General features: G+C 37.8%; 2 protein-coding genes across 7 annotated transcripts in view; one reads left to right on the top strand and one right to left on the bottom strand.

Annotated features, from left to right (window-relative positions):
* Positions 1-5,741, top strand: part of Lrrn3 (leucine rich repeat neuronal 3) — a 32,234-nt gene extending 26,493 nt beyond the window's left edge. For both annotated transcript variants that reach the window (XM_052738388.1, XM_052738389.1), the window contains one exon: positions 2,708-5,741. In XM_052738388.1, coding sequence (XP_052594348.1) covers positions 3,063-5,189 — 2,127 coding nt within the window. In that variant the 5' untranslated portion in view covers positions 2,708-3,062 and the 3' untranslated portion in view covers positions 5,190-5,741. The remainder of the gene's footprint in view (positions 1-2,707) is intronic.
* Immp2l (inner mitochondrial membrane peptidase subunit 2) overlaps positions 1-25,171 on the bottom strand; it is an 868,678-nt gene that overhangs the window by 461,153 nt on the left and 382,354 nt on the right. The gene's annotated exons all lie outside the window — the stretch shown is intronic.

The raw sequence follows: 25,171 nt of genomic DNA, 5'->3' as shown, positions 1-25,171 counted from the left end.
GTATAAGCATCACAGTAATTTCTGCAGACATAAGAAAAAGTCAATATTCTAATAAAGGTTAAACATCTATAGTCTATAGTGCTTCCCACCAGACAGACTCTTCCCAAAGACCAGCTCAAACAAATTTTGAGTTTGTGCACCACTATAGGAACACTTATTTTTAAAAGTCTTCTGGAAAAACCTAGTTCAACTCTGCTGTCTCTACATTACAGCTAAGCAACTGACAGAACAGAATAAAAAAAATTCCAATTAAACATAAATTTAAAAAAGTCCAAAAATACCTACTAAAATCATTTCAAAACAAAAAGTTACATTCTTACGTCATTTAATAATTCACCTTCCGGTTAACTTGCAGGATACAGGCTCCCCTTCACACAGGAGGAATCAGATCCAAACAATTAACTGTCAGAAGTCACGGCTCCTTCGTTCTCAGTTGAGTGATTCATGAAAAGACACAGAAATGTATTTTGTAGTCTCCATTTAGGCTTTTCCTTTGTCTTGGACACAGAAGGTTCTGGGCTTCTATACTGTTCAGTTCTATACTTCTATACTGTTCAGCTGCCGTTCCTGTAGACTCCCAAATCCCTGGCCTCACCCCTGCATGTACTCTATAGTTTACCCGTGCTTTGGCCTCCTGACTGAAAGTTCACTGTAGGAAGTTATAAGAGTCAAGTGATGTTTTTCTCTACTGGCTATTAACCAATAAATGCCACGAAATTATCAATGAATAGAACACAGATGCAGTATATAAACCTGTGGGTGATGACCCCTTGGGGTCATATATCAGATACTACATTACGATCCATAACAGTAGCAATATTACAGTTATGGAGTAGCAATGAAACAATTTTATGGTTGAGGGTCCCCACAACATGAGGAACTGTATTAAAGGATCACAACACTGGGGAAAGTCGAGAACCACTGCAGTAGATTGACTTTTAAAGTCTAACATTCCTTTGTGTTATCCTCAAAATTAATACTTCAATCTTACATAAAAAATATAGTTAATATACAGTTTGTGCAAGTATTAAAATGAATACAGATAAGAGCAGTTAAATTTATTGAAGTTTAAAAATAAACAAATTGGATTGCTTAAATGATATGTAAAATGATGGAAATGTACATTTGTTCATAGAATCCATTCACTGGAATCCAAAATTTTTCTTGAGCATGTGCTACATTCCAATTACTATGGTCAGGAACTGAAGACAAAAAGCCAAGCAAATTGCATGTTCTTGAGAAGGTGTGACTGGAACCATGAAATGCTGAGAGGCAAGTCAGACAAGTTATAAGAAAGACAGGCTTCAGCCGGGCGGTGGTGGCACACGCTTTTAATCCCAGCACTTGGGAGGCAGAGGCAGGCGGATCTCTGTGAGTTCGAGGCCAGCCTGGTCTCCAAAGCAAGTTCCAGGAAAGGCGCAAAGCTACACAGAGAAACCCTGTCTCGAAAAAAAAACCAAAAAAAAAAAAAAAAAAAAAAAAGAAAGACAGGCTTCCCAGAGGACACGGGCTTCAAGTGTGAAGAAAACAAGTCCGCTGCCTTTGACTCACGGCAAGCTAGTAGTTAACTGTAGAAAAATCACAATTCAATTTTGATAAAGTCACATCTCTGAGTGTTAAGGGGAAAAGACAAATTATCTGTGAATTTGAACTGTAAGTGATTTATAGTTTTTGAAACAAGGACTTCTTTATGTAAAATAGGAGTATTTCTAGGTCTCCATAGAGAACACGTCTTTGGACGTTTATGTGTGTCAATGAAGCATCGACCTTATCCTCACCCAGTTATTCCACGGTAACCATCAACACTGGGAGGCAGCAAACCCAGAATGAAGCGTCTAGACATGCCTGACTATCTAAAATATATGAAGAGAGCGGAGCGGGCTCACCAGCAATCCACCAGGATGGACTGTAGACCTAACTATCGTGTCCTGTTAAGTAAACTGTACGTCAAACTGTAACCTGCTTTTGGAACTCCTTATTTTTCTGTGACAATAATACCAGTGTTCATTTAAAGGAGGAATACCCACTTTACTGATGTAAAACAGTTGCTTTTTAATGTTAGTGGCTGATGGGGTGTAAATTATTCTCAATGATAAACAATCAAATTTTAATCTGAAGTTAATTTTATACAAATATATCTACAGTGAGGTAGATCAGATTGCTTCCAAATCCTGCAACTCTCAAGTCACTTTATGCAAAGCAGACTCTATAGAGAGGTAGGAAAGAAAGTGCTAAATATCACTGCTGAGCTCATTGACAATCAGGAACAATGTTGCTCCCAAGTGCTAACTCTGAGGGGTGGAGGAACCACAGGCTCACTATTTGATTACAATAGAACAGTATTGTCTCTATACATCACACAACACAACCCATCAGCCCTGGAAAGCTATTTTATTTTTTCCCTCTAGTTAATTCTTAAAGACAAAGCAAAATATTACTAAAATTGGAGGTATAAACATAGAATTGAAACAAGTGAAAAATTCTGGAAGCATATCTATTATACTTAATGAAACTTTAGTCTTCTGAAGATCAAATTTCTTAATTCACCTCATGTTGGGGCCAATAATAAGGACAAAGTCTTCAAAATGTACTGAAATAATTGTAAACTCTAATAATATTATATATGTGAAATAATTATAGTTAGTCAAACATTAATTATGGAATTCCCTCTTGAACTAATTTTTTCTCTCCCTTTGATTGCATTTAGAATAATGCCTCTACAACTGCAAGTACTGGACAGCATGGGATTTGAATTCCAGATTTCAAAATAAATGAATTGCTCCATATCCTATGACCATCTATACATACATCATCTTCAAAGCGTCCATCAGTACTCTATCACTGAGGAGACAGCAACCATCTTTTCTCCACTATGCATGCCATTTTTGGAAACTACATCTGTGGCACTCATAATTATTTCTACGAAGAAAACACCTATAGTTCTACAGCATTCATCATTTGACAAATGCAAGGACCTCCCTCATCAGTCAGCCTGTGCTGAACTTATTGGCGGTGACTGGAATCCTTAAGGGCCTATTAAATTTCTGGAGACAAAAGCTAAGATGAAGGACATGCCACTCCAAATTCATGTGCTGCTTGGCCTAGCTATCACTACTCTAGTACAAGCTGTAGATAAAAAAGTGGATTGCCCACAATTATGTACATGTGAAATCAGGCCTTGGTTTACACCCAGATCTATCTATATGGAAGCATCTACAGTAGACTGCAATGATTTAGGGCTTTTAAACTTCCCAGCCAGATTGCCTGCGGACACACAGATTCTGCTTCTACAGACTAACAACATTGCAAGAATCGAACATTCCATAGACTTTCCAGTGAACCTTACTGGCCTGGACTTATCTCAAAACAATCTATCTTCAGTCACAAATATTAACATACAAAAGATGCCTCAGCTTCTTTCTGTGTACTTAGAGGAAAACAAACTAACTGAGCTGCCTGAAAAATGTCTCTATGGGCTGGGCAATTTACAAGAACTCTACATTAACCACAATTTGCTTTCGACCATTTCACCCGGAGCCTTTATTGGCTTACATAACCTTCTTCGACTTCATCTCAATTCAAACAGACTGCAGATGATCAACAGTAAGTGGTTTGATGCTCTTCCCAATCTAGAGATTCTGATGATCGGGGACAACCCCATCATCAGAATCAAAGACATGAACTTCCAGCCACTTCTCAATCTTCGCAGCCTGGTTATAGCTGGCATAAACCTCACGGACATACCGGATAATGCCTTGGTTGGGCTGGAAAACTTGGAAAGCATCTCTTTTTACGATAACAGACTTATTAAGGTACCCCAAGTTGCTCTTCAAAAAGCTGTAAACCTCAAATTTTTGGATCTAAATAAAAATCCTATTAACAGAATACGAAGGGGTGATTTTAGCAATATGCTACATTTGAAGGAGTTGGGGATAAACAACATGCCTGAACTTGTCTCCATTGACAGTCTAGCTGTGGATAACTTGCCAGATTTAAGAAAAATAGAAGCTACTAACAACCCCAGATTGTCTTACATTCACCCCAATGCATTTTTCAGACTCCCCAAGCTAGAATCCCTCATGCTGAACAGCAACGCCCTCAGTGCCCTCTACCATGGTACCGTGGAATCTTTGCCAAACCTCAAGGAAATCAGCATACACAGCAATCCCATCCGGTGTGACTGTGTCATCCGCTGGATTAACATGAACAAAACCAACATTCGATTTATGGAACCGGATTCTCTGTTCTGTGTGGACCCACCTGAATTCCAAGGCCAGAATGTTCGGCAAGTGCATTTCCGGGATATGATGGAAATTTGTCTCCCTCTTATAGCTCCCGAGAGCTTTCCTTCTAGCTTGGATGTAGAGGCTGACAGCTATGTGTCCCTTCACTGCAGAGCTACTGCAGAACCCCAGCCTGAAATCTACTGGATCACACCTTCTGGTAAAAAACTATTGCCAAATACTCTGAGAGAGAAGTTCTATGTTCATTCTGAAGGCACACTAGACATAAGGGGCATAACCCCAAAGGAAGGGGGGTTATACACTTGTATAGCAACTAACCTAGTTGGTGCTGACTTGAAGTCTATTATGATCAAAGTGGGAGGTTCTGTTCCTCAGGATAATAATGGTTCACTGAATATTAAAATAAGAGATATTCAGGCCAATTCCATTCTGTTATCTTGGAAAGCAAGCTCTAAAATTCTCAAATCCAGTGTTAAGTGGACAGTCTTTGTCAAGACTGAAGATTCTCATGCTGCCCAAAGTGCTCGAATACCATCTGATGTCAAGGTATACAATCTTACTCATCTGAAACCATCTACTGAGTATAGAATTTGTATTGATATTCCCACCATCTACCAGAAAAGCAGAAAACAATGTGTGAATGTCACCACAAAAAGTTTGGACCGTGATGGAAAAGAATATGGAAAGAGTCACACAGCGTTTATGGCCTGCCTTGGAGGGCTTTTGGGGATTATTGGCGTCATGTGTCTTCTCAGCTGCATCTCACAAGAAATGAACTGTGAGGGTGAACAACACAGTTATCCGAGGAATTACTTTCACAAACCGACTTTGGCACTGAGTGAGCTTTACCCCCCTCTGATCAACCTCTGGGAATCAGGCAAAGAAAAAAGTGCACCCTTGGAAGTAAAAACGACCATTATAGGGGTGCCAACAAACGTGTCCTAAAACCAACCAACCAAACCTACTTCAAAGAAAAGCTCAAGACTGCAGTAGTGCTGAAGGGAAAAAAAGGCACAGAAAAACAAACAACAACAAAAACAGGCAGAGGAATGTTACTTTCTGGAAGGAAGAATCAGCTTCACCAATGCTGCTCCCGGCCAATGGAAACGTGAAAGTTCAGCATTTTAATTGACTGGCTTCAAAGGGTACTGTGGCAACCAAATAAAACAATTCCATTTTCTAGAACTTTCATGTAACTTTTATGTCAGGACTACAGTTAATGTGAACAAAAACATTTCTGTATTTTTTTTAAGTGTAGAAGAGTAGTTGAACTGAGCAATACCTCCTCCTGTGTTGTATTACACATGTTAGCCACGAGTTTTTGCAGTGACCAGATAAACTTGAATTGACACGTGGTGTAAGGAAAAGGACAAATTCTATAGAGTAGACACAGTGAGTATGTGGACCTCTTTTATAAGGAAAAATACATTTTGGATTCAAATCAATTGCTTTTGTCTTGTTTTTGTTTCTAAATAAAGAATAATTTCTGGGAACTATCATTTGATTACAAGTCATTTAAATGCCAGTGTTGTTGATGCTGTCTTCTACAGTCACATTTGCAATGTTAGGAATGAGACTTTTCTTGGGTTTCGTATCTACATTTTTCTGATATGCAAAATGGAGTGTAGACAGCATTTTATCAATATTAAAAGGTTATAACATTATACTTAACACTTGAATTATTAATTAAAATAAATCCTCCAGGAAATGATGAATTCATTTAAAGATTTTTTTTTTCAAACAAGGAGCTTTTGGAAAAGCATTTAATTATTAGGTTCAAATGATGTAAATCCAATACTGGAGTAAGTCAAGGCCTAACTTCAATAATGAATGGATCAGCTGGAATCTGCTGCTTTGCAAAAACGTTTGCCCCATTTCAGTAGGACTTATTTATCTACGTGTATTTTCATATCTCTTTGAGATTTTAAATACCGAGCTTCAGTGATGTAACAGATAATTTAATAACCTCCTACACCCCAGACACAGTAAGAAAATCACACGTTCCATTTTAAGAGCAGGGTTGTAGGATTTCACTATACAATATAAGTAGGTAACAAAACTTTGCAGGGCTCAACTTTTGGAAACTCTATTCCAGTTTCAAAACAATATAATCCAAATGATTCCGGTATTCACTAACATAAAATGCAGTTTACGTTTAGAAACAGTATCTAACTATGCAAACCAAACTAACTTCAGACTCGCTGTGTAGCACAGGGTGCCACTGAACTCATGATTCCCCTGCCAGAAACCCCAAAGGCAGAGATTACAGGTGTAAAATAGCAATAAAAAAAGTCAGAGAACAGTTTCTGAAAGTGACTTAGGGTAAAATACAGCAATAAAGTATAATCCAGTTATATATATAACGTGTCTAAAAACACAGGTTAAAATGATTTCAGATTACAAAATGAAAATACTATTTTAATATCCTTTATATGAAGTAAAAGAATTTTACTTGAAAAATTAACAGAAAATTAGTGAGATTGAGAGTTTTAGTCATTTTACAAATAAAAACAGTTCCTGCAAAAACAAGTGAATTTTTGGGCAAAGAAAATATTCTAAAATATAAACACTGATCTTAAATAATAAGTCATAGTTTTAAAAGGCAAATTGCTTTTCTCTCCAATTAGGAGTTCCTATATTAATAACTGTTGTGCTGTTCTTAATCAAATATTTAGCATTTTGCAGTAACTGAGTGCATATTATCAGCACGTCACCAGCCTGTAAGCATTCCCAGCATGGCAGCCATATCAATTTATTTGTTGATATTAGACATTTCCTTTGTGTTAGCATTGACAGTTTCTAATTAAATCCTAGCTGGTTTTGACAATGTGGAAGGTAATTGCTATGAACTCTTTGAAATGAAAGGACAAGCTGTGTTAATTTCAACAAAACGAAAATATGGAACTTGTTAATTCAATGTGTTTCCCAAGCACAAATTTACAACCTGATGAATCGCTATCACACAGAAGCTGACATTAGAATTCATCAGTAAGACATGCTCATAGATCATGAGAGGCTTCAGCACCACGGATAGAGCTCCGTGAGGCTCAGCTATTTATCAAAAACTTAGGAGCTGAGATATGACCTATTAGGATGCAGTTACTATATAGGTCAGCAAGAAATTAAGCATGTATTTTCTGTTTCTTTTATATTTACCTTCATGAGGAACCATCACAGCTGTATCTAAAGCTTACAATGCATTTCAATCTACAGATTTCTTTGAAATTTGTTATGAAATAAACCCAATTAATAAATAGTACAGGCAAAAAAAATGAACTTTTTGTCACCAACAAATCAAGGAAGGTACTTAAAGCATGCTATGATTTTATTTAAGTCTTAATCCAATGTATCAGCAAGGAAGAAAATAATTTTCCTTCAGTAATGAGAACAGTATTTAATATTCCCTATACAACTTCCCAAACAATCACAAAATTATATGAGTATTAGTCAAATGACTCACATATAATTTACAGGTGAACTGAACCATATACAATCACCTGTTGTAATGAAGTTTACCTAAAAAAAAGGAAATTCTGAAGCTCATACCTCTACAAATACCACTTGATGTACCTACCTATATGGAGAAAAGCAATCTCTCACAAACATTATTTGAAAAGAATGACATAATCTCCCAGTTTTTACTACAAACCAAACTCAAGATTTTTTTAAAAAGAAGCATGCTAGAACAATAAAAACTACAGTTATGATTGTGTAATGAATTTTTGATTACACTGCATATACAAAACTGGCACTATGACATAAAGATGAAGATTTCCCAGGAACTAATGATATTCTAGCTGTCCTGATATCAGAGTACCATGCCTCATATATGCCAAGATGCTGATGCAAATGAACTCCATGTGCTTTCAGTTGAATCTATGTGTGACACATACAACTCCAGATAGTCTATGATTTTGAAGGGATAATAAATATTACTAGTGGACTATTACACTATGCTTTTTATCATTATCTCAGAGTGCAATCCTCTATCTATTAAAAAGTTAACTATAAATGGTATGGCATGTTATGATGGTGACAGTCACTTACACCCCATTTATTGTGTCTCCTAACTATAAGCAATTGATGTGCACTGTTAGTTTATGGAAGGGCACTCTATGATGCCCACACCGTGATGACATCAACTCAGCATGCAGTTTCACAATGTAAACTATCATCAAGAAACGCATGACTGTATGGAAAAGCAATATAAAGATAAACACTACTAACAAAGTCAAGAACCTATAATGCATATTGAAGTTTTGATATGTTACTAGTTCCCAGAAAGAATGAAATGGAGTTTTGAGGTAGTCAGACAGACAGACAGATAGATGGATGGATATATAGAGATATATATGTATTATAACTATATAAATGGAGATTTTATTCTATTCACACAGCAAAATTTTATTCAAACAATGAATCAGAATAAACTTAAAATGATAATTGTTCAGAATGTTCATTTATCTACATTTTGTGTATTCTCAGGAAATACTTACTGCATGGCTATTAATCTCAGGAAAAACACTGAACAGGAATAATTCCCCTGAAGAGAGAGATTTATATTCTACATTTTGTCTATCAAGTTTCCACAAATATTTATCAACTGTGATACTTAGCGGCACCACAGCATTGGTTTGTAACTTTTCATACCCACACTACTCAGAAATCATCAAACTTTTAAGCTCAAAACATCTTACTTATAGAAATATGTTAACATAGAAACTTTTAAAATTATATTACTGATTTTATTCCCTTTATTATTAAAACTATCCTAATACTATCTTTAGAGTGATTAAATAGAAAATCCTATCTATTTACCATAGATTCTTTCTAACTACAGAAACATGGATTTTTTTTTTTTTTGATAAACTGGAGGAGTTTGGTCATCCTGGCAAATGAGAAATTAAATTCAAGAAAGTAATTTAGCACTGACCAAATGCTTATATCTCTTACAAGGAGAGACATCTGGTTCTTAAAAGATCTTTCAATGAATGATCCAGAGAAAAAAATCAAATTCCTTCTATTAACATGTCAGATAAAATATTCAGAACTTTAATATCTGGAAATTACAAAATGAACAATAAAACACCAAAGTTTAAAGGTATAAGTTTGCTATAAAAGGGAGAGATTTCAATAAAACTTCCCTGCAACTGTTATAAAAAGCAGCAAAAACCTCTAATTGTATTTATCACCGTTAGAGACATCTTGCTCTTCATTCCAATGCTGGATTTTCTAGAAAATATAGAATAATTAATAGGAACTAATTTCTGTACTAGAATTTCCATGACATAACAACATATTTTTCATTTCCTAAGATAATGGTATTTGTAGATGTCACAATATCTTTTCTCACTGTTCTGATGCAAAACTGAGATTGGAATATTTTAAAGAACCTATTGATTGAGTTAGTTAGATATCTTTTCTCACTGCTGTATCATAGCATTATGTGACCATGGTAAAGAACAATCAATTTCTCATTAAAACATACAGTATAGTTCTGAGATTATCAATTCAAAAATCCAGTCAAACTGCTCATGTATAGCATTTAATAATCTCTGATACAAATAATGGAGTAAGCGAGGGACATAACTTGACCTTCGTAATCCTCACATTGAGAGAATCAGAGTGTAGTATAAATACCTCAATGGTATTTGGGTTATCAGTCTCCAAGCTGGGAGATACAAAACTGGTTCTTAAACTATCAGAAGTGACATTGTTAAAATAATGCAACTAAAAATACCAAAACAATTCTTCAAAAGTATATGAAACGATATTAACATTTATTATCAGGACCGAATTAAGGTCAGAAACTTATAATAAATGTATCCTTAATAGCTATAAAGAACAAAATACAGGCAATAAGCAAAAGTTGCTATCTATAAAGCACAGAGGCATTAGCCTTCGCATGCCTGTTTGCTGCTCAGTTGATCAATAAACTAGCATTTTAGTACCTAATGTTTGAAAGAAGAACACTTATTTTATGAGGATTCCAAAACCTGTTTTAATTCTATAGTATCAGCAAAACAATTGAGGTTAGTGTGTACAGTACAGCACAGCCTCCCAGTCTCTCAAAAAGCATAAACCGTAAGAAACAAAAGCCTCACTTCTTTCTGATAGTAACATTTATCCATATAATCAATAAAAATTAAGTAATTAGAGTGTAAAAAGAGCTATATTAAAAAACTATGTGGGGCAGACGAGATTAGATTTCCTTCCAATGGATCATATAAGCCTCAATCCAGAATTGTTCCTGAGTAACTAGTTAATAGTTCAGATATTTTCCTGTAAGTAATAAAATATCATTTCAAAAATGTTACTAGCACTTGCAACAATACACATTTATATCAATGTGGGAAGAAGGAAAAAAACAAGGAAACATTTATCAACACTGAATGTCAGGCTCAAAATGGACAATGGCTTTTAGGAAGTTTCTCCAGGCTTAAAAAAAAAGAACATGAGAAAAATGAACATAAGTAGGAGCCAAGAATATGATAGACACTTCTTTCTACTTCTCCCTTCCTCTCTGACTTGTTCTCTCTCTCTCGAGAGAGAGACCATTTGAATTCATTTATATAAAATCAATCTTTTGTATACTTGTACAGATTACTAATACACTCATGGAATGCCCAGAAAAGCAGCATTAATATTCCCACTTTGTATTCCAGGTTACCATATAACTATGAATATAGTGTCAAAGAAGTTATGTAGTTTTTTGTCCTCCTCAATAGAATGGGAAACATAAAAACAAAAAGGTCCACCTAAGCATGCTATTGTCCAGAAAATGGGTGATCTGGTGGAAGGAGACATAACATCAAGAGCCATGGGGATGTAGCTCAATGGTACAGCACTTGCCTAGCATGAAGTAGGTCCCAATCCGTACCATAAAAACTGGAATAATTAGAACTCTTAATTATTATTAACATCTAACTAACTCCATCAATAGGTTCTTTAAAATATTCCAATCTCAATTTTGCATCAGAATTTAGGGACAAAGTTCACTGGATTTCTTTACTACTTCCCAAAGACAAAATTCTTTGTGAAAAAAAATTCTATGCATATTGTTAAATTTAAATAGGATTATTTGCCAAGTACTCAGTAGGTACACAGTCAGGGCCTATTAGAATACTTTTCTTTCTGTAATTAGTCCCATGTCCACCTAATAGTACTCATCTCTCAAATACAATTCTACTAGCTGTGAGTGCAGGATGATAAGTCACCAGCTAAATGTGCTTTCCAATTCTCAGATTACAATCACCTCCAAAACAATCTCTCTTGGAAGGCAGCTTCTCGGTTAAAAAAAAAATGTGGTGTGAGGACCAAGCCCCTTCCCCCTGCATCAAGGGTGAGCAACACATCTAAACATAGGTAGTGGGCTCCAGAAAGCCAGCTCATGCACCAGGGATGGATCCTGATGGTCCTGCCCCAACTGAATGTACCAGGCTTTGCTGACTCCTCATGGGAGGCCTTACTATTTTGGAGGAGGGGATGTGGAATGGGCTAGGGAATGGAGGTGGTTGGGGGGGGTGGGAGGAGGGAAGAGAGGGGATCTGTGGTTGGTATGTAAAATAACTAAAAAAAAGTTTTTAAATAAAAAAAAATGTGGTGGTGGTGCGCATGCCTTTAATCCCAGCACTTCTGAGGCAGAAGCAGGGGGATCTCTGGGAGCTTGAGATCGGCCTAGGCTACAGAGCTAGGTCTAGGTCAGCCAAGGTTACACAAAGAAATCCTATCTTGAAAAAACAAACCATCAATCAAAAAATGCTGAGAAAAGAAAAAGAAAGTCCTTCCAGTTTTTTACCTGCAGGCAGATCTTTGACTACCAGTCAAGGAACACAGTAACACCTACAGCTTAGGGCTGGAAATCACTGCTCAGGCCTCTGGTATTGCTAGCGACTTGTAGTCCACAGTAACCTCCCGGCTCTCAGGAGAGCACATTTATGAACTCCATGCTTTAGTTCGAGAGACACTATTATTTAATGCACTTCAGATGACACAGATTATTTAGTGATAAATGGAACAGCACAAACTTAAATAAAAACAAACATATCCATGTGATTACAACCTGCAGGTAACCATTTAATAGAAAGTTAGTCATCCAAATTTGCCAGTCAAACAAATGTTTTCCTAAATAAAGACATCCCATTACATTAAGCTGGAATTAGAGGATAATTTTACTTCTACAAAGGTTCTCAGCATTCAGTAATTATTCACTACAAATGCTTGAAAGTGACTATGCTCAGAACTTTGCTCACTCTCAATGACTTCTTTCCCCCTGGGTTTATGTCACTGTCCTTGCCTTTCCCGTGACCTGTGGATATTGTGGAGCTCCTCCTAAGTAAGCTGATTTGGAAACTGGTAGCGGCAGTGTGATGTAAAACTTCATTTGTAAAGTATCATATAGAAACATGCGTTTCATGATGGGATTTTCATACATGCTTAGTTTTGCTTGATCTCCCCCACACCTATTAAGCAAATATTTTAGGCTGAAACACAAATCACGGTCGATGTCACCTGCATATCCGTTCACTATTTACTGGGATATATGTACTAGAAATGATATCAACTACTAGGCATTCAGAGTAATGCCATGGCAAATCCTTTGGCATAGAAAAACTTCTAATAAAAAAATAGATACTAACAAATTAATCTGTAAGGTTCCATACATAAAAAATAGTATCATAATAATTACTAAAGTCATAGGAACAGCTAATACATATTTAGGAGCACAAAGCATTCTAAAGGAGTCTCAAAGGCTTCAAATACATATTGCTTTATATAAAAACTCACCTAGAGGAACAAGTAGATTAGACATGGCTTGGAAGTAGAAACAAACCAAAATATTTAAAAAGCATCAGAATATTGAGTGATTGGGACAAAGTTCTAAAGGAGGAAATAGCAAGAACCAATGGAGACAAGTAACAGAGGCACAAGGAGCCAGAGTGAAACTGCCATCCCAGAGGAAAAGGATGCCAAGTTCAAAACATCATGACTACTTTATAAAGACACACAACCTTCTTAGGTTTTTCCTAATCTGATACCACATAAACACATGCCCACATGCACATCCTCAGGTGCTAGCTGCAATCTTCTGTGTTAGGACAGACCAGAATTTCAGTATAAACTGATTTCAATTTGTTTTCAAAGTACATCCTCCTTAAAATTATACAAGGGCCAAATGTCCCTGTGGCTCTCCATTGCCTCTGCAAAGGCAAATAGGTGAAATAGGACCCAGAAATTCTGGGTAATTTTGTACATAAAAACTCAAATATAATGTAAATTTGTGGCATATGGCTTTGAATGTAAGCCTGACATAATTCTATTTCCACTACCAATTGGATTTCTCTTTTAAATTTTCACAAATATGTTACATGGGGCTTAGTAAGTATGTGAATCTAAAAACAGACACAGGCAAAGATTCATGCAGCATTTCAATTCTTTGCACTATATTTTGTGATGTATCAGTTATAACTACCTGAGTAAAAATAGGTATCATTCTCTTCAGATTCTATTGTGTCTAGTTAGTGCACTTAACTCACACTATCTTAACATGCACAGAATGTATGTAGCTAGACATGTAATTGGACACCCACATCTTCTAGGCTTGTTGGACACTGTTCTTGGTTAAGAAGCATCTCATCTAATATTCAGTTACTGAATGCAGAGTTTCCTAAACTCTCATCTTGCAGCCCCTTCCACCTGAGATATTTTTGCCTAACCCAGAGAACATGGGTCTATAAAAAAAACCAAACAAGCATACAAATAAAATATTTACTGATAAGCATAAGGAATTTATCTTAAACAATTCCTTGGTATGTATACATCTTTTCCATTTAGGAAAGATAAAATATTTGCATACTAATGAGATGGGTATGATTGTTCACTTTTATATAACTTACACAACACATACTTTAAAATGACTAAAACTGTAAGACACAGCATCTTCAATATTTTTCAACAGTCATCAATATTTTGATTTTGTAATTGTCAATATTGAGAATTCTACTTCACATAAACACATAGCACAAAAAGGCAGAAGTATGCCTATGGCCAAGTTAGAGATTGTGCAAATTCAGCCCTAATCCTAAAATAAAACTCATTTAATTACATTTTATGTAACTTAAGTCAACAATTCAGATGGGAATTTTTATAATCAAGCATTCCAATGCAATATAGTCCAAAGATATATCAATTTAATATTTATATACTGAAGGATGATGGTAGAGTGATACTGAAATTATTTGTTTTTATAATGAAACCATTATGCTTTTATACAGTGTATAGCATATAATAATTTTAATCTGAGCTAAGGTGCTTCAGGCAATGTGAACTGGATTCCACAGAGCATTCTGTGTACTGGAAATAAAGCTAAAAGAAGCACCAAAGGTGATGACTGCCAGAACACCCTGAACTCACTTGAATTCATTTGTGATCATTGCTCATTCATAAAAGTTGTACTCCTCACAAAGTTTTGTGACCCCCACATTCATTTATCCAATTTCCACATGAGGTTCTGACCAAAAGTTCAAGAAGCTGCAGGTCAGGGCTGGAAAGATGGCTTAGAAGTTAAGAGCACTGGCTTTTCTTCCAGAGGACCTGGGTTCAATGCCCCAGCACCATCTCTAACTCATTTCAGAAGATCCAACCTCCACTCTGGCTTCCAGAGGTACTCTACATGGACATTGTGTACAGGACATATATGCAGTCAAAACATCTATATACATGAAACAAAAGCAAATAAATATAAAAAAGAAAAATTTAAAAAAAGAATCTGGGGTCTAAAATATAAGGAGATTGTTAAAGAAGTTTATTACATCACAGCAATTTAATTCTTAGTGCTAAAGACACAATTTAAACTATTGGGTTATTTCTTATATTCTGGAAAGCAAAATACTGAAGATCATTTTGCTGTTCATTTTTCTCAAAAGTGTTTTAGGAAACTGTGATATTAATATATTAACATAGTAATTTCAGTTCTTTAATAATATTTCTTTTGGAAACATTCCTGAGAATTTTCACCTGAAGGACAAAATTCCCAACAGAAAAATAAATTTGGTAAATCCGATACATTTTCCTCCATATTTGAATCCTGGCAGCTTAGTATCTGGTACCTGGAGCCAGATCCCGAGTTTATTGAGAATACGTTAAGTTGTCACGGCTCGAGGAGCTGTTCCACTCACTAAGGCAGAGGTGACAGAAAAGAGTCACACAGCATCAACAACATCTCAATGCAACAACAGACCAGGCTGTTTTATTTATAAGAGAAAACCTACCCAACATGAGGCCATATTGTTCAAGCCGACAGTTTCTCATCACACTACTCAGGACACCAACCAAAACATGTGCAAGTCACTTGTCAGAAAATGTCATCTCATTATAAAAAAATTTTTTTTAAAAAAGTCTAGTTTTAGCTACACTGAAATCAGACCATATAAAATACTTGTGATACCAGTAGTCTATGAGTGGGGTGGGGAGGATCTTCTGAGATCCAGGCTGTACTAGAATGTGTCAACCTCCTGCCTCCGCCACTAATGTTTTGGAACTACAGATATATGCCACTTAAACACCTGGGCTGCAGTGGGCTCTCTTGAACTAGGAGTCCCAAGTCTATTAACATAATGTCACATTATTCTTTTCAAATATATTACTTAAGGACCAGGCATGATAAAATAGTTCTTTAAGCCCAGTACTTAGGAGGCAGAGGCAAGAAGATCTCTTTGAGTTCTAGGCCAGCTGAACTATATAGCAAATTCCAGTTAAGCCATAGATATACAATAAGACTCTGTCTCAAAAAAAATTTTAAAATACAAAACAAGTTTGGCATTACTGTACCTTAATATGTTACTGCAAAAGAAACAGGTGATTAATACACAAACTAACCACAAAAAGGAAAACTGAAGCCCAATGTCAGCTTATAAAAGCTTGTCATTCTAGCTATTCTGTTTTTTTTTAAACTGGCAATAATTTGTCAGAGGAAGATCGCTGGTGGAAATATAAATCAGTACATTTATGGAAAATAGTATGGAGTGTCCAGAAATAGTCACTTCTACAACCACCATAGGATCCAGCTGTGCCTGGTTCCTACTGAAAGGAAACCAAGAAAATCTTTAAGAAGATGCAGACATACCTCTGCTTAACTGCAGCACCATCCACCAGAGACAAGCCGGTCAACTGAGGTGCTTATCACTACCACAGATGGATCAGGAAAACATCACACACACACACACACACACACACACGTCAGGAAAACATCACACACACACACACACACACACACACACACGTCAGGAAAACATCACACACACACACACACACACACACACACACACACACACACACACACACACACGAAGAGAATTGTTCTCCTACAAAGAAAAATGGGATTGTGTCCTTTGCAGGAAAATGGACAGAACTAGAAGTTACAAAGTTATGTGAAATGAGGGAGACACACCAGTTTCATGTGTTTTCTTTCAGATGTGGAAAGTAGGATTTTTTTTTTTAGAGGTGTTATAAAAATAGTAGCAGAGGGACTACTAAGAAAGGTTCAGGTGGCCAGAGGAGGGGTACAACGCGAGGGTAAGAAGAGGTAGTTGGGATGGTGGAAAGGATCCAAGTATGATATATGTATGTGTGGAAATATCCACGAGAAGCCCACTGGCAGGTGCAATCAAAATGCAGCAATTTCAGTTTTTAAAAGTCTGCTACTCTGCCTCTGTCAGAATTTATACTACTCTCTCTCCACTATTTTCATTCAATACAAATTAAAGCTGCCCACACTTTCCAAGAGGCATAAAAGCATCCAACTTCCAAATGAATGGAGACCGGAGTGCTCCAGTCTAGCCCCCAATGCCCTGGTCTTGTGAGCAGCAGCTGTCACCCTCCCTAGCTGGTCAGGCCGCCGACATCAGTCTAGTACGGAATTCTATGAATAAACGGGTTTTGCCCTCTCATTCCGAGCTATTTGTTTTCTCTAATCTGAATTTGTTCTTTCTAGAGCAAACAGAGAACAAATCTAACCTCTACCCACGGGCTGCCCTACAAAGCGCTGACTATGCTGTCCTGTCCCTAACTTCTCTTTACTCCACAGCCTTAAAACAACTCATGATTTGTGGATGTGATCCAAGATACAACCCTATCTTAAAATGAGTCAGAAACTGAAGGAACTCCCCTGAGCTACAGTCCTGCACTATTGTGAAAGGGAAGCAAGACAACTCTGGACAGTCAAGGATATTTAATTCTACCTGATGCCACATAAGGAGACTTAAGGATTGCCCAGAGTCCAGGGAAGATGCTACGTCCAGCATAGGACATCTGTACACTATGCTCTTATGTCTGTTACCTTTATTTCTCTAAGACAAAATTAGCACCGTCAGGCATTCAGGGCAGGAATAAATCTAGAAACACCAAGCTCTTTGTCCGTCTACTTTATTTCTCTGGGATGAAATCGTGTCTACATAGCTTCAGTTCCGTCCTCTTTGTCCCCTCTTTTACTGCCCTCTCATAGTCCTGCTAACAACTAAGCTCTTATGCTTCAAGCCTCATCTTTGTCTTCTGTTTCTTTACCCTCCATCTCTACTTGCTCTCTACTCCGGGCTCTGATGAACCCTACAAGAGTATGTAATTCCTTACCATCTACTAGACCTCTGTGTTCTTCTCTTCTCCCTGGCCATGCCTTTCTGTCTGATCTCTACAGAAATCCCGTTTTTTCTTCCCCTGGCCATGTGGTTCTCTGCCTCCTCAGGAAAGTTGCTCCACCTTGATATGTAAAACCTGTTTAGTTCTCAGTCAATTGCTTCAGAGAGTCACTAGGCCTCAAGGCAAGAGGAGAGTTGGAGCTTCATTAGCACAAGAAACAAAGTTATGTGTCTCCAGTCAGCTTGTCTCCTAGGCTCAGCAGGGGAGTTAATTACCTAAAAGTTAGGCAGGTCTGAGGTGCTGAACTGTTAGCCAAATGGTCTGGGAATATTTGGGCATGCAAGAATTTCATAGCAGAAGACAGCTGAAATATTAAAAGCTGGCTAACACCAAATATTAATAATAAATGGCTTGCCTTTTGACAGACCCTTGGCAGGTCAAAGTATAGCTTTAATATACAGCTGAATCTCTATAATATATTCTTGTGGCTTGCCACAAGACTAATATCAGCTTCACTAGCACTAGAATCCAGTAAATGCTAAGCATCAGGATAGACTTTGGTACGAGGAAAATGCACTTAAACGCTATGAGGAAGATGTTCTCAAGGACCAAGTCTTATATTATAGGTGAGTAACTCCGTGAAGGAAGTTAAAGTAGCTTATCAGAACAGTAGAAACAAGTTCTTATTGACAACAAATTTGTTCTTCACACAAAAGCAAATTAACAGGTGTTGACTTGTTAACACCTACTGCAATCCTTAAAATCTGTCACTTACAGCTCCCTTCACCTAATTAAAGGCTCCCCCTTTCCCATTTTTCCCTTCATAAAACCTGTATGGAGGCAGGGGTGAGGCACAGGAGAGGATGGAGGGAAGAAAAAGAGGAGAAAATGAGGTCATTATATTTTAATTAAAAATAAAATAAATGTGAGAAGTTTTCTCATGTGTAGTAATGACAAATTAATACAGATTTGCCCAGACAAAGCCACTCAGGAGAGAACAGGGAATGGCAGTGTGGTGACTCAACCAGCACCACCAATCAACTAGTACTCTGTTTGGTTTGGGGCTTTGCTGAGGATTAAGACATGGCACTGAGAATATTATACTCTAATACTGAACTTATTAGTAGAAAGTGCACAATTCCAGCTAGAAACCTCTTTGATTGATGGCATACTTCCCCAAGTGAAGCCTGGCACCATCTAACACCTGCAAACAGAAGTGGACAATTCCGCCTCGTGCATGCCATTGCCACTAGAGAAGCAAACTAGTCAAAAGCAGGCCTGGTCACCACACATCCTGGGCATTTCATTATTCAACCTGCTGACCAGCCAAATCCACAATGACATATGAGGACTTCTGGGAAGGAGAATATAAATTAGAATAATTAAAGCTTGAATTTGTTTTGACATTTGACTTGCAAATGTTTTAATCTATGTCTCACATTAAATAAACATAGCACATTGCAACCCACATACATTTCATGAAAATAATTTATCCTTATTCTACACAAGGAATGCTAATGATTCATACTCTTATTCTCCCCAAATATGGTTCTCTCTGTCTCTGTGTGTGTGTGTCTCTCTATCTATTTATCTGTCACTCTGTCTCTGTCTCTGTCTCTCTCTCCCCAACCATCATGTCAGAACAATAGGTTTCATTAACCCTTAAGAAGTCATAACAGCAAATAGAACACAGCATCTACTGTTACAATTATGGTAAGAAATAGACCCAAAGCCAGAAATCAATGGTGGAACTGTCATTTAGCTATTTTTATGGCAGTTAATTCAAAGCTTAATACTGTTTCTATTAACTGCAGGGAAAATAAAAGAAACCATGGTACAGCAATGCGAAGAGGTGTTGTAGGAAAGGAAAGGGAAAAGTGAGCTCGTTACATAAAGCCCTCATGAGTTAGGGAAATGGCTCAGTCAATAATACACTTGATGCACCAGCATGACTTGAGTTTAATCTAGCATTCATTTTCGTGAGGTGTCCACTAGAGAATACAATCGGGCACAGGTTTAAGCCAATAGAATGTCATTATTAGCCAGTCAGTGACTTCAGGACCCAAGTACAGTTGCAAGCCTTTCTTAGGGTGAGCATCTAAGTAGAAAAATCACATCCTGAGTTGACACACCTCAGTTAGTAACAACAATTAATGAGAAGGGGAACTATAGAAGTCAAAAAGCAAGGTTAGTACATTCAAAGACTTTCCTAGAACTATGGACTTTGATGGATTAGGTCTTTGTTCTTGTTTTTGAAGGTTTTGCTGCCTATGTACTAGGTTCCAAGGCCAGTATGGTATTTCCATCATGGTGTCAATTGTGCTAAGGTCTTTGGGCCTGTTGCACATGTAAAAAGTGAAAAAGGAATGTCTGGGAAGCAGAAACAAAGTTATCCCTGGAGCTTGGTTATCCTAACCTCACTAAATAATAACACTAAAGGCCTTTTAAAAAGTCATATGGTAATCAACTACTACAGAAGCTTTCTAAAATACAGACATATATAAAAGGAATATAAATGGAGTTACCTTATAATGGGGGAGACAATGTTCTAATCAGACATCTTATGTCACCAAGGAAAACCTCCAGTACTAGGAATGAGTTACATCTTTTTAAGTCATTGGCCAAATAGTTCCCATAGGTCCTCTGAAACATTACAAGCTGTAACCAATGTTACTGGCTACCCTCTACAACCTGATAATAAGACTCTATTGCTGAAGACACCACATACTTACATCACAGAATATGGACAAATTAAGATGGTGCCCAACTAGAAGTTTCACCCTACTGATAAATGTTCATAGTGCTGAAAGGTACTATACATGTACTGGAGGAGAAAAGTAATCGTCATTCTTGCCCCAATATGAACACTGTAAACTATGATAGCAGCCTGCATGTAAGATATACTGGTACATTAGTGGCACAGATGTCATAGGAGTAAACAACCACCTTTTGGGAAGGCCGACTCCATGAAATGGAATCCATACCTGAAACTGTTAATGAAGTCAAGAACCCGAGATTAGATAGGTCATGGGCTGTAGGGGAAAACTTACTATTCTCATTTCACTAAAAGAATATGGCAACAAAATGACCCCTGATGACATATTGCTATTCCATAGACCATTGTATTGCTCAACACTCATCAAAGAAGTTTCTTCTTGCAGTAAATGAAAATCAAGGATGATTCACCAATGATACCTGCATCTCAGACATACCAATCCCTATTTGTACATTCTATGTTTACTTCATACTGATGACAAAGTTAGTTGATACACAGATACACTATGAGATTAACAATAATACACAACAAAATGATTTTTAAATGTACAGTATTAACTACATGTAAATGTTCTCTCTCAGTCTGTCACAGATATTATACACTAGTTCTGTTCTTGAAATTCACAAAAAGATACAATGTCTGAGAAAAAAACAAGATGAATGACATAGGCTCTGTGACTTAATGTTGGGCCATTCCAAGTGAATTAACTGGATGTAAGTCCAGTGCTTACACAGTCAGTATAGTACATAGCATAGCTACACTAGACAAAGGGCTGATTCACATCCCTGCTGACAGGAAGCAGTATGACTAGGTTTCACTGTACTCCTGGGAACAGCACATAATCTGAAACTTAGAAATAATGATTTTTCTGGACTTGAATACTTTTAGAAAACAGCTGACCATGAATGAAGAAGACTTGTTAAGTAAACCCATGGATGAGAAGGGATTCATGTACATACACACCTATACCGAAGTTTAGCTTATACATTAGGAACAGTAAAACATTAACAATAATAATCAATAATAATAAAAACATTTGTTGTGCCCAGATCGTGACCCCCAGAGAGACCACCAAAGATGAGCATGCCGGAATGCAAAAGCAAGGTTTAATTCTGGGTATCCAAAAAAATGAGCCATCTTAGAAATAAGACCAGAATGCTTTTACCCAAAAATTAAGGCCTAAGATTTCTCCTTCTAGGAATAGGCCAATAGTTACTGAAACCAGTCAGTCCATATTCCAGAAGCCAGGAAGTGTAAAAGTACAGAGTCACAAGGTAGTCATGAGGTAATGCCTGCCAGACTATGGAATGTCCTCTCCCTGGTTTTCAGGGTAACTGACCACAGAAATGCCCCCACCTGAGGGCAGTCAATGAGAAATGGTGGTGGGCAACCACTCCCTTAGAAGTAAGATTAAGCCATGATTTCTAGAAAGCCCCTAGAAGTGAGTCAATCAGAATTGTACCCGTACTAGCACCCCTAAATGATGTAACCTTGCGATTTTTTCCTTTAAAAACTGAGCTTGCAGACAGGTGGGCACTTCCTCCAGCCTCCACTGTGCTGGATATATTGGACGAAGTCCCTGCCTAGGCTTGTGTTGCTTTTGGATACCCAGAATTAAACCTTGCTTTTGCATTCCGGCATGCTCGTCTTTGGTGGTCTCTCTGGGGGTCATGATCTGGGCACAACATGAACCGAAGAAGTTCTTTACTAGTTGACTATTCGCCACCAACTGCCCAATCACAGTCAACCAGCATCGTGATTCTCCATCACACAGAACAAAGCTTACACACAACTAAGTTTCATGTACTTAGATCAATAATTTTTCTATTTCACACTTTCAGACTACATTGCTCAAAGTAAGAAAAGGCAAATGTAATCAAGCCTGATAAGCCAAGAAGTGGCACAAATAATACGAAAAAATAATTTGGCTTGAGAGGTAAAGAAAGTCAATCATAACTTCAGGCCTCTGAACGATGAGGTCACACACTTGAAAGCAATTTGGTTTCTGAAAACCATGGGGCGGGGGGCAGGTTCCAGTGGCTTTACCAAGGAGCAACAGAAACAGGTTTTATTTTTGTGAGGCTTGAATATGAAAGTGTAGTTGGAGTTTTCCTGCCTGGCCCACAGTCAGGACAAATCTACCCGCCAGTCCCACAGCCACTCAGACCCGACCAAGTAAACACAGAGACTTATACTGGTTACAAACTGTATGGCCGTGGCAGGCTTCTTGCTAACTGTTCTTACAGCTTAAATTAATCCATTTCCATTAATCTATACCTTGCCACATGGCTCGTGGCTTACCGGTATCTTCACATTCTGTTTCTCATCGTGGCGGCTGGCAGCATCTCTCTGACTCAGCCTTCCACTTCCCAGCTTTATTCTCCTCCTTGTCCCGCCTACACTTCCTGCCTAGCCAATGGCCAATCAGTGTTTTATTTATTGACTAATTAGCAACACATTTGCCATACAGAACATCCCACAGCACTTCCCTTTTTTTTTTTTTTTCCAAAAGGAAGGTTTTAACCTTAACAAAGTAAAATTACATACAATTTGGGAATTTGGGCGTAGCTTCTCTTACTACTTCCTGCTGGAGGGGGGCACTGTATCTTATGGGGAAACAAAGAAAATTTTAGGATTATGGAATAGTCCATGAGGGTGTATCGTCTGAGCCAGTTGCCTTCAAACCATTCTGGATGTTGGATCATCTGGGCCATGGTGTCATCAGAGACCTTTCAGGGGGTCTTGGCTGGTCAAACCTGATGTGTCTTAATCTGGAACAAATTCATAGCCTCTGGCTTTCTGTGGAAACAAAAGCAGAGTCTCCTTTCCAAAGTAACATATCCTTATATCCAAATTTTGAAGTCAAGGTACCTTTAAAATACATTTTGGCATAACTCAACAGCTTTTACAATCAAATATTTTTCTGCAGTTAAAAGTCCCAAAGACAACACAATGCAGATTCTCTGTGTAATATCCATTTTTACGTGGCTTATTTTTTATATTAATTTTACTGTCTCTTTAAAGACTTTATTTTTTAAAACTATGTATTTATTTCTATAACTCTATATATCATCTTTTTTGTCTCTTTCAAGCCTACATATCTTTTACACACATTGTAAACTATTACATCTGAATCTGTCTTATTGTGAATCTATTGCCTTAAACTGCAGCAGCTGTGGCTGCTGGATCCACCCACCTCAGCTTCCCAACATGGCCATGGTTTACCGCCAGCTCTGGGAGCTATCGGGGGTCTATGCTTTTAGCCAAGCAGCGTGTAGCCCAGAAACCTCCCCTTTTGCTCTGCACCAGCAAAGGCTAAATCCACCATGCAGCTCAAAGTGCCACTTGCAAAGGCCTCATTCCCGCCATAGGCAGGTCGAGCACGCACACTAGGAACCCACCAGTAGCTCAAACCAGCAGCTGCCGCTCATTTGAGAGAGACAATTAGGAACTGTTTTTAGCTCCGTTTTAGAATCTTTTCTCAGGTTTTAGGTGGAAACTCTTGCCACCACGTTGGGCGCCATTTGTAGTTGGAGTTTTCCTGCCTGGCCCACAGTCAGGACAAATCTCTGTCACCCGCCAGTCCCACAGCCACTCAGACCCGACCAAGTAAACACAGAGACTTATACTGGTTACAAACTGTATGGCCGTGGCAGGCTTCTTGCTAACTGTTCTTACAGCTTAAATTAATCCATTTCCATTAATCTATACCTTGCCACATGGCTCGTGGCTTACCGGTATCTTCACATTCTGTTTGTCATCATGGCGGCTGGCAGTGTCTCTCTGACTCAGCCTTCTACTTCCCAGCTTTATTCTCCTCCTTGTCCCGCCTACACTTCCTGCCTAGCCAATGGCCAATCAGTGTTTTATTTATTGACTAATTAGCAACACATTTGCCATACAGAACATCCCACAGCATGAAAGAGTTGAGGAATTTCACTTCTGAAAAGGAATCCCCAGAACTCTGCTGGAATACAGATGGACTTACTACACTTTTGTGTAATCCTCCTTTAAAATACAAAACACTATCATTCTTTTCATTCCTGTCCATGTATTTAGAGAACGTGGATACTGTCACATTGCCTAGGGTAATCCGGATGCTTTTGTTCTACTGGAAGAAACCAGAGCCCTTTCAGCTAAAGGTTTTCTGCTGCTTCTGTCTGTTCAGCGCTAGCACCACCAGGGTGACAGTCTCATAAAGAAATAAGCAAGTGCTCCCTCCCCGGGGTTTGGCAACCCTCCAGTGCTGACAGTCTCTGCAGGGTATGAACTTAGGGCCACAGGATCAGAGTGAGAAGGGAGGGGACAGTGGTCTGTGTAGATGGCGCTGCTGCGTTTTATTACACAGTAGTATAAGTCTTTGTTTCTCAATCCAATCTAAATTTTAATAGCCGTCTACCAAGAAGCAACATATCACTTGTTGTAAAGGACGTGTAACTTACATGCAAAATCCTATAAAATGGCAACTGAATTAAAGCTGGTTTGCAGGAAAAGCAAGCACATAGAAGATTAGAGATAA

The sequence above is a fragment of the Peromyscus californicus genome, unplaced genomic scaffold (assembly GCF_007827085.1).
Source record: "Peromyscus californicus insignis strain IS unplaced genomic scaffold, ASM782708v3 Scaffold_15__1_contigs__length_86483966, whole genome shotgun sequence".
NCBI lineage: Eukaryota > Metazoa > Chordata > Mammalia > Rodentia > Cricetidae > Peromyscus > Peromyscus californicus.
The sequence above is the reverse complement of the archived record's forward strand: the minus strand, read 5'-3'. Positions and strand labels throughout refer to the sequence as shown.